This window comes from Nerophis ophidion, linkage group LG27 (assembly GCF_033978795.1).
Source record: "Nerophis ophidion isolate RoL-2023_Sa linkage group LG27, RoL_Noph_v1.0, whole genome shotgun sequence".
Taxonomy (NCBI): Eukaryota; Metazoa; Chordata; class Actinopteri; order Syngnathiformes; family Syngnathidae; genus Nerophis; species Nerophis ophidion.
In genome coordinates this window covers 15733477-15744657 of record NC_084637.1, presented here as the reverse complement: position 1 = coordinate 15744657, position 11181 = coordinate 15733477, and the positions used below count along the sequence as shown (strand labels likewise).

General features: G+C 41.7%; 1 protein-coding gene across 1 annotated transcript in view; it reads right to left on the bottom strand.

Moving 5' to 3' along the window:
- The window catches only part of kpnb3 (karyopherin (importin) beta 3), a 40647-nt gene extending 29830 nt beyond the window's left edge, over positions 1-10817 (bottom strand). Inside the window, exon 1 of the mRNA XM_061889801.1 lies at positions 10666-10817. Within this exon, the coding sequence (XP_061745785.1) occupies positions 10666-10743 (78 nt within the window). The 5' untranslated portion in view covers positions 10744-10817. The remainder of the gene's footprint in view (positions 1-10665) is intronic.
- Positions 10818-11181: the final 364 nt, after the last annotated feature.

The window sequence follows — 11181 nt, the reverse complement described above, 5'->3', positions numbered from 1 at the left end:
TGACAATCTCCCACGGCACACCAGACTGTATCTCACGGCGCGGCACAGTGGTTGAAAAACCTTGCGCTCAGAGAATTCATTCTATGATCAATGTCTTTGAGTGATTCAGGAAACAAAGAAACCAGAATTTCTGCATGATAAAAAGGTACCAGGTGACCATTCAAGTATAAATTTGCATTTTACAACCATTTGCATGAAAACAGAAGCACGTGCAGCAGGAAACAAAACCAAACACAGCACGTAAACAAAAGACACTGCCTGTTTTGACATGCCTTATTACTGTTAGTCATAGAATAACTGCTTTGTAGTTCTTTGCAAAGGATTACCAGTACTCATGTAGTGAAGACAGAACATGTTACATTAAAGGCCTACTGAAACCCACTACTACCGACCATGCAGTCTGATAGCTTACATATCAATGATGAAATATTAACATTGCAACACATGCCAATACGGACGGTTTAGTTTACTAAATTACAATTTTAAATTTCCCGCTGAATTTCTTGTTGAAAACGACGCGGAATGATGACGCGTGCGCGTGACGTCTCGGGTTGGAGGGGACATATTAGTGCAGCACCACTTGCGGCTAAAAGTCGTCTCTTTTCATCGCGCAATTACACAGTAGTCTGGACATCTGTGTTGCTAAATCTTTTGCAATTTGTTCAAGTAGTAGTGGAGGAGTCAAAGTAGAAAGATGGAGGTGGGAAGCTTTAGCCACACAAACACACGGTGTTTCCTTTTTTAAAATTCCCGGAGGTGAAGCTTTACTATGGATCAGAGCGGTCAAGCGAACATGGTTCTTGACCACTTGTCAACCGGCAGGTTTCGGTGAGGAAATTGTGGTAAAAAGTTGCCTCTTACCGGAGATCTGCGGAGCTTGCGCCGTCCATGCAGCTGCCGTGACTTCCCTCAGACACTGGCGTCAACACACCCGTGGACACACCCCTCCGACTAACAGGTACTATTTAACTCACTAAAACACTGGCAACACAATAGAAATAAGGGAATTCCCAGAATTATCCTAGTAAATGTGTCTAAAAACATCTGAATCGCTTCCAATGCAATCGCCTTTTTTTTTTTAAAGTTTTTTGTAGTCCTTCGGTATCAATATCCTCAGCCACGAATCTTTCATCCTCGCTCAAATTAATGGGGAAATTGTCGTTTTCTCGGTCCGAATAGCTCTTGCTGCTGGAGGCTCCCATTATAAACAATGTGAGGATGTGAGGAGCCGTCACACCGGTGACATTATAGCCTGCTACTTCCGGTAAAGGCAAGGCTTATTAGCGACCAAAAGTTGCGAACTTTATCGTCGATGTTCTCTACTAAATCCTTTCAGCAAAAATATGACAATATCTAAATTGTTGTCTCTCCTTCTCACAGACAGCAAGCGCACTTACACACGTCACGTCATACGTCACATACGTATACGCCCTCGCGGAGCAGAGCGGTAGCAGCATGGGTAACGTTAGCTGTGGTGCGAGTGGCAATAAGAGAGAAAAGAGGTGCGAATCTGGTAACAAATGAAGGATGAATTACTTCCCGAGAAAAACAGCAGGGGGTCCATCGTCTGGCGGTGGTTACGCTTTAAGTGGGGATACGTCGAACAGACAACCGTAATTCGTAAAGTGGGGTGCTAAAGCGTTGCTACCAAAAGTAGCATTACTGCTAATATGTAGCATCATTTCAAAAGTCACCTGCGAGAGTGATTACTCCTGCATGTAAACATCTCCATTCGGTGCCACACGCCCACAAACTCATGCACAAAAGTGCACATTATTTGTTTTAAACTATTGTAGTGGCGCTCTGTACAAAAAGTGCACTTTAATTTATTGTTGTTTTGATATGTCATGAGTGACATCATGCACAAAAGTGCAATCATAGCTTGTTTTAAAATGTCTCTGACAATGTTGCACTTTGTTTTGAAATGACATGTGTGTGCTCCCACTTCCAAAGATATGCACCTGGGGATAGGTTGATTGGCAACACTCAATTGGCCCTAGTGTGTGAATGTTGTCTATCTGTGTTGGCCCTGCGATGACTGGCGACATGTCCATGGTGTACCTCGCTTCCGCCCAATTGTAGCTGAGATAGGCGCCAGCGCCCCCCGAGATCCCAAAAAGGGAATAAGCGGTAGAAAATGGATGGATGTGTGTGCCACTGCTCAATAACTGTTTAATAAATACAGTTTTGGTCAATTGACATAGTTGTGATTTCCTTCTCTGCGTGAAAGTTTAAAATGAGTATATATTAATGCAGTATGAACAAGAATGTTTTAATGTAGACACAAAGAATCATCATACTGCTGTGACTATATGCATCAGGTGTTAATTCAACGCCAAGGCAAAATATCGAGATATATATCGTGTATCGCAATATAGCCTACAAATATCGAGATATTAAAAGAAGGCCATATCGCCCGGCCCTACATTAAGTTAGTTAAGTACCACTGATAGTCACACACACACTAGGTGTTGTGAAATCACCCTCTGCATTTGACCCATCCCCCTTGTCCCTACCCCTGGGAGGTGAGGGGGGCAGTGAGCAGCAGCGGTGGCCGCGCTCATAAATAATTTGGGTGATATAACCCCCAACTCTAACGCTTGATGCTGAATGCCAAGCAGGGAAGTAATGGGTCCCATTTTTATAGTCTTTGTATGACTCGGTTGGGGTTTGAACTCACGACCTACCGATCTGAGGGTGGACAATGAGCAGGCAGACAGTCAGCGTTTAATAAAAGTAATGGCGAGGTTGGACTTGTTTACAAAAAAAGGGGGTAGTAACATCCAACTAGGGCTGGGCGAAACATTGATATATCACGGTTTGTCTCTGTGCGATATAGACAATGACTATATCGTAATATTCCAGTATGCGTTCTCACGCAGTTGATTTTAGCTGCGGGCATTACACTACAGGCTTTTCCCACTCCTTGTGTCTCTTTCTCACAGACAGCAAGTGCACAAACTTACACATGTCACATACTGTCATGTCGTACGTCACATACGTATACGCCCTCACGGAGCAGAGGTAGCAGACTGGGTAACGTTAGCTGTGATGCTAGCGAAGCCGTGCGAGGGGTAATACGAGAGAAAGAATGTGCGAATGAAGGAAGAATTAATTCCCAAGAAAAACAGCAAGGGGTCGATCGTCTGGCAGTTGTTCGGCTTCAAGCAGAAAGATGTCAAATAGACGACTTTAATTTGTTTTGTGTGGGGCTCCTTTGATGACTGGCTCTCAGATACATCTTAGCTTACATTGCTTAACACCAGAGCTCGGCAAATCAAGGCCCGGGGGCCACACGCGGCCCATTATGCTTTTCAATCAGGCCCGCCGGACATTCCCAAATATTTTTTTTAGATCTTCAAGATGGAAATTGTAGCTGCCATTGTGATGTGCAGTGATGTTTGCAAATTACCGTGAGTCTTGAACTATACAAATTATTTCAATGGTTCAAATCTGCTCTTTTGCTTGATATACGAGTTATTATGGTAATTTAATGAGTTACTATGGTAATCTAATTTATTACTATGGTAATCTAAGTCACGGCAGCTCAGACGAGGCACCAAGCAGTGTGGGTGGTGAGTGTTTCCACAGAGTGTTTCCAGAGCGGTCAACCTGAAATGCGGGTGTCAGGGACAGACATTTCTACAACAAAGTTCTAAAGCTTAGTGATATATCAGATTGTAAGGGTTTTTGTTTTTTTTACCCTTCACTTTCATATTTCCTGTGTTTGCTGCATTTTTGTTGTGTTTTGCTTGATTGCAAAATATGTTGATCGAGAGGGGTTGTGACGTTCATATGTTGTCAATATTCAGTGTTTTATCATTCATAGTTAATATTGTAAATCCCACATGCTTTATTTTAAAGTCCATTCTGGGTGTCTCATTCGGTAAAACAAAATCAGATATGCCGACCCCCAAACACATTTTTTCTCTAAATTTGGCACTTTAATTTAGTGGGTGTGACGTTCATATGTTGTCAATATTCAGTGTTTTATCATTCATAGTTAATATTGTAAATCCAACATGCTTTATTTTAATGTCCATTCTGGGTGTCTCGTTCCGTAAAAAAAAAAATCAGATATACCGACCCCCAAACACATTTTTTCTCTAAATTTGGCACTTTAATTTAGTGTTGTTTTGATGTCAACTTAGTGACATCTTGCACAAAAGTGTACTCATAGCTTGTTTTAAAATGTCTCTGGTAATCTTGCACTTTATGTTTTGAAATGATATGAATGTGTGTGCCACTACTCAATAACTGTTTAAAATGCAGTTTTGGACTTAGTTGTGATTTCCTTCTCTGCATGAAAGTTTAAAATGTGCATGTATTAATTATATTAATGAGTATGAACAAGAATGTTTTAGTGTAGACACATATAATCATCATAGTGCTGTGATTATATGTATCAAGTGTTCATTCAAAGCTAAGGCAAAAATATCGAGATATATATATCAAGGATCGCGATATGGCCTAAAACTATCGAGATATTTAAAAGGCCTACTGAAACCCACTACTACCGACCACGCAGTCTGATATTTTATATATCAAAGATGAAATATTAACATTGCAACACATGCCAACACGGCCGGTTTAGTTTACTGAATTGCAATTTTAAATTTCCCGCGAAGTGTCGTGTTGAAAACGTCGCGGAATGATGACGCGTGCACGTGATGTCACGCATTGTAGAGGACATTGTGTTCCAGCACCGTTCACAGCTATAAGTCACCTCTTTTCATCGCATAATTCCACAGTATTATTGACATCTGTGTTGCTGAATCTTTAGCAATTTGTTCAATGAATAACGGAGACGTCAAAGAAGAAAGCTGTAGGTGGGAAGCAGTGTATTGCGACCGCCTTTAGCAACACAAACAAGGCCGTTGTTTCATTGTTTACATTCCCGAAAGATGACGGTGAAGCTTTACTATGGAACAGAGCGGTCAAGCGAACACGGTTGGATTGGACCACACACACACAAAGTACAGTGTATTATGTGTATTAATAAAAACATTTTACCATTCTGTATTCTGAAGGCGATCTATGTCGTGTGCTACTCCAGCATCAATATGCGTCCTCCTGACCGTCAGCGTCGGGTTCAAGGCGGTATATGGCTCTATCCCTTGTTGCGGTTGGGCCTGGCCGAGTGGTCCTGCCACGGCGCCTCTCACAGCATCTTCCCTATCTGAATCGCTCCCCTCTTGTACTTTTTTTTTTCTTGTCCCTCACTCTCACTTTCTTTATCCACAAATTTTTCATCCTCGCTCAAACTAATGGGGAAATCGTCGCTTTCTCGGTCCGAATCGCTCTCGCTGCTGGTGGCCATGATTGTAAACAATGTTCAGATGTGAGGAGCTCTACAACCCGTGACGTCACGTGCATATCGTCTGCTACTTCCGGTACAGGCAAGGCTTTTTTTATCAGCGACCAAAAACTGCGAATTTTATTGTCGATGTTCTCTACTAAATACTTTCAGCAAAAATATGGCAATATCGCGAAATGATCAAATATGACACATAGAATGGACCTGCTATCCCTGTTTGAATAAAAAAAATCGAATTTCAGTAGGCCTTTATAAAAGGCCATATCGCCCAGCCCTACATCCAACCAAAACTCGGATGTTAGAGAAGACAGGATTTGTAACAAAGATTTGGCGAGACAAGCGGCTCGTCATGGTTCTGAGAAGAGTGAATAGGCCTTATCATTCAACCGCCACCAACCGGTCCAAATACCACAGATCCGGTTATAGTAGATTGTCGGAAGTGGGTTTGTTTCGATGAATGGAACTATGACTGAATGTCTTTATTATATTATCTAACAACTGTTCCTTGCAAACACAGTAGAGTCCTAATAAACTAGGGGCATCCAAAGTGCGGCCCGGGGGCCATTTGCGGCTCCACGGCACATTTAAAGAATACAATTGAAAAAAATTTAAAACATAAAAAGTGGTATAAAACAGCAAACAGGTGAAATGTAACAAGAAATTGTTGCAATGCTTACTCTTATAACACAAAGCTGCCATGCAGGCTGTTTCTTTCTTTAAAAAATAATGACTCAAAATCAATGTCATTTTGAATTATTGACCTATTCAAGGCTCCGATCACGTCACATTAAATATTCCACCCTAAAATATTTTTTGGGGAAAATGTTGCATATTTTGTGTTATGCTATATAAAAAAACTGAACCATTTTTTTTTCCCCCAAAGAGGGCCTAAAACCAACAAAAAACATAAACAACAATAAAACTAATAATTGACGGATAGATCTGAAGTTGATCTCGAGATTATTGTACTAAAAATAAACGGTGAAAAAATATATATTATTTATTTTTTAACACTTAAATGAGTAGGACACTTTTGGATCCCCAATTTTTTTGTGTGATTTATTTTTAAGTGTCATTGCTCAAAAAATAATAATGAATCAAAATCTAAAATTAAGGCGGCAATTATTATATAATCCCAAATATTCCACCTAAAAAAATGTTATTGGGTGAAAATATTGCAAATTTTGTGGTTTTTTCCATTTTTTTCCCCCCAATTTTGATCTAGAGCAGGGGTGCCCATTACGTCGATCGCTTGTGCACGCCAGCTTTCCGAGGCTCTTATTTTGTTAGCGCAGGCAGCATGAAGCAGGGCTTTTATTGTGAAGATAGGAAATGTGCAGTCGACCTTTAGAGCTTTGACGGAAGGTACGGCGTGAGAGTCTGTTGAAATAAAAAGTGTTTCTCGGCTTCCTCTTGGTAATTTTTTCATATTAATGATCTCGCGGCAGCAAGCGTCATTTCACAAGACTTTCGCGTGCCGCGAATGTCAATCAAGCAAGCTACGGAATTTGCCGCCAATGTTTTTATTTTAAAGTGCATGGAAGCTGGATAAATGAGATGCCAAAAAACAACCACTTTCATGTGGTATTGTACAGAAAGGACAACTTTTTTTCTCCTTCATTCGAAAATGTGGGCGTTATCATCGCTAGTCTGATTCCAACCAATGCAAGTCATCAGAATCAGGTAATACACCAACTTATATTCTTGTCTTCATGAAAGAAAGACATCCGTGTTACACATGCTTGTATTATCATTAAACACATTTAACGTGTTAACAAAAACTTCTTTCATAAATAAATAAATATAAATATTATATATCAGGGGTCCGCAACCCGCGGCTCCGGAGCCGCATGCGGCTCTTGGATCACTTTGATGCGGCTCAGCTGTATACTTGCCGACCCCCAAATTTTACCGGGAGGTTTTCCAAATTTCATTGCCTCTCTCAGAAATATTCCCAGGACAACATTCTGAGATTTTTACCCAGTCAACAATATTGAGGCCGTGCAGTGATGGCAATGCCTTAATTGTCCTCTCGACCACTTCATAGCGTACGCTTTAATACTAAGCTATCTGAGTGCCGGCCGGCCACATCTAGTGTGCTGCTGCTGAATCAACACACAAGCGACAGCAAGGCATAGTTGTTCAACAGCCATACAGGTTACACTGAGGGTTGTGATATAAACAACTTTAGCGCTCTTACTAATATGCGCCACACTGTGAACCCACACCAAACAAGAATGACAAACACATCTCAGGAGAACATCCGCACTATAACACATAAACGCAACATAACAAATACCCAGAATCTCATGCATCCCTGACATTTCCAGGCTCCATTATACATCCCCACTACCCCCCACCCCCCAAACAACTGTGCGTCGGTTGAGGTGGGCGGACGAGGTTTGGTGCTGGCGGGGTTGTATAGTGTATAATGGAGCCCGGAATAGTCAGGGATACATGGGACTCTGGGTATATGTTCTGTTGTGTTTATGTTGTGTTATAGTGAGAATGATCTCCCGAAATGTGTTTGTCATTCTTGTTTGGTGTGGGTTCACAGTGTGGCGCATATTAGTAAGAGTGTTAAAGTTGTTTATATCACAACCCTCAATGTAACCTGTATGGCTGTTGACCAAGTATGCCTTGTAGTAGCGTATGAGTTCAGAAAGAAGTCGTATCCAAAATGTGACCTGCCAGCCGGGACGCAGATAGAAAGGTGAAAATCCTGGCGCGATGACATGTAGAAAGGGTGTTAGAGGCATTGTCATTACACCACGTTCCTAAAGTTGATGTCTGGGTGAAAATAGAAAAATGTTAACCCAGGAGATTTCTGATACAGACACTGAAACTTGAAAATCTATCGGACTTCTCCGGGCGGTCGGCAAGTATGCGGCTGAGCCACATCAGAGTGGTCAAAGAGACGCATGCGGCTCTGGGACTTCGGGTTGCCAACCCCTGATATAGGGCTTTTAATTTTTTGCGGCTCCAGACGGATTTGTTTTTTGTATTTTTGGTCCTATGTGGCTGTCTCAGCATTTTGGGTTGCCGACCCCTGTTCTGAGATGAGTGAATAGGCCTTATGGCAGTGTTTCTCAAATGGGGGTAAGCGTACCCCTGGGGGTACTTGAAGGTATCCCAGGGGGTACGTGAGATTTTTTTAAAATATTATAAAAATAGCAAAAATTAAAAAATCCTTTATAAATGTATTTATTCAATAATACTTCAACAATGTAAGTTGTTGTAAGTCAATGAATGGAAGTTCAAAAAATGAACATCAAATCAAGGACTTGGCTATTCCATTAATTACTATAAACCCAGAGTTTCCCCCCATGCCATGATGGTTTGATCCTACCTAGCGGTCCCGCACGGCACCAACTGTCAAACAACTATTGATGGAGAAAACAATGGAGGCGTGGTTAAAGCGTAGCAGTAATGCAGCTGAAAACGAGGAGGAACATTTGCCAAATAAGGCTAAACCAGAGCCGGCACACTTCAGACAGTATTCCGAAGAATATATGTTAATGGGATTTACGGCTTCTAGTTGCATTGTGTTTTTTCTGTGGAGAAATGTTAGCTAACAGCGGCACGAAGCCTGCACATCTTCAGCGGCATCTCCGGACAAGACACACTTGCCATGTCGGTAAGCCACCTGATTTTTTTTAAGAGGAGACTAAATTAATTCAGGTCATCTCAAGGCACGATGCGGAAGGCGTCCACAATATCACCAAGACATACAAAGATCCTCAGTAAAGCACAAGCTCAGGTTTCTCACTAAAATATTTCGGGCTCCAGTACTCTGGAACGCCCTCCCGGTAACAGTTCGAGATGCCACCTCAGTAGAAGCATTAAAGTTTCACCTTAAAACTCATTTGTATACTCTAGCCTTTAAATAGAGTCCCTTTTTAGACCAGTTGATCTGCTGTTTCTTTTCTTTTTCTCCTATGTCCCACTCTCCCTTGTGGAGGGGGTCCGGTCCGATCCGGTGGCCATGTACTGCTCGCCTGTGTATCGGCTGGGGACATCTCTGCGCTGCTGATCCGCCTCCGCTTGGGATGGTTTCCTGCTGGCTCCGTTGTGAACAGGACTCTCGCTGCTGTGTTGGATCCGCTTTGGACTGGACTCTCGCGGCTGTGTTGGATCCATTATGGATTGAACTTTCACAGTATCATGTTAGACCCGCTCGACATCCATTGCTTTCCTCCTCTCCAAGGTTCTCATAGTCATCATTGTCACCGACGTCCCACTGGGTGTGAGTTTTCCTTGCCCTTATGTGGGCCTACCGAGGATGTCGTAGTGGTTTGTGCAGCCCTTTGAGACACTAGTGATTTAGGGCTATATAAGTAAACATTGATTGATTGAACAATGCAATATTCAGTGTTGACAGTTAGATTTTTTGTGGACATGTTCCATAAATATTGATATCAATTTTTAAACATTTTTTGTGAAGAAATGTTTAGAATTAACTTCATGAATCCAGATGGATCTCTATTACAATCCCCAAAGAGGGCACTTTAATTCGATGATTACTTCTGTGTGTAGAAATCTTTATTTATAATTGAATCATTTTTTTATTTTTCAACAAGTTTTTAGTTATTTTTGTATCTTTTTTCAAAATAGTTCAAGAAAGTCCACTACAAAAGGAGCAATATTTTGCTCTGTTATACAATTTAATAAATTAGAAACTGATGACATAGTGCTGTATTTTACTTCTTTATCTCTTTTTTTGCAACCAAAAATGCTTTGCTCTGATTAGGGGGTACTTGAGTTAAAAAAATGTTCACAGGGGGGACATCACTGGAAAAAAAGGTTGAGAACCACGGCCTTATCGAACCGGTCCAGATACCACTGATCTGGTTAGAGTATATCGTCGGAAGTGGGATTGTTTTGATGAATGGGACTATGACTCAATGTCTTTATTATATTATCAAGCAACTGTTCCTTGCAAACACAGTAGAGTCCTAACAGACTATTTTTTTACAGATGATAAGTAAGTTACGCCATGTAGCGCCATGCTACTTCCGGTACTCCCTTAGCTAGACGTCTAGCTTCACAATCAGCTGGAGAATTGAGCCCAAATTTACCAGCGTCCAGACACTGTACTTCCGAGCGAAACAACCGGCTGTGGCAACCATAGACGCGTACCTACACACATTTACGAGTGACATGAGGACAATTGTTGTTTTGAAGAAGTACGCAACACGGTCCGGTGGGCTAGCCTGCTAGCTCGAGCTAACTCCTAACCTGTGTTGGCGCCCATTGCACGTGGGCTGTGCGCCTTAGCAGGGCGGTTAGCTTCGGGCCAAAAAACCCGCGCCGCTTTGGTTACGGATCTAAACACTCAAAGGTCTTACCTCGGATTGCTTTCTGACATTATTGTCAGGGTTGATGAGGTTGCCCAGCAAGATGAAGAACTGCTGCTGTTCCGCCATCGCAGACGTCCAAAAAAAAAAGAGAGCAGCCGGGTGGAGAAGCGGCGGATCGAGCCCGGTAGTCCCTGCTTTAGTCACACAATGCTCCCATTGGTTTATTTTACCAACTGGGCTCCACGCCCATTGGCTGCGACATCCTGCGTAGACGCACGCTATTGGCTATAATCAAAGCTTATTTATTATTGGCTGAAGTAAAGGCAAAAAAGCGAATGTCTCCTTCCTATTGGCTAATACTGTATTGCCAAATCGCGGGAAAATGTTGGCTAATACAGCACCAGCAATAATAACACACAACAACAAGACATTAAGTGCACTAAATACAAAACAAAACAATATTATTTATGAACACAACAATGTTTATATACATGTTGTAGTAACACGTTTTACTTGACACCATTAGCTTTGATTTTTTATTTATGGCGTGTTGACAAAAGTACA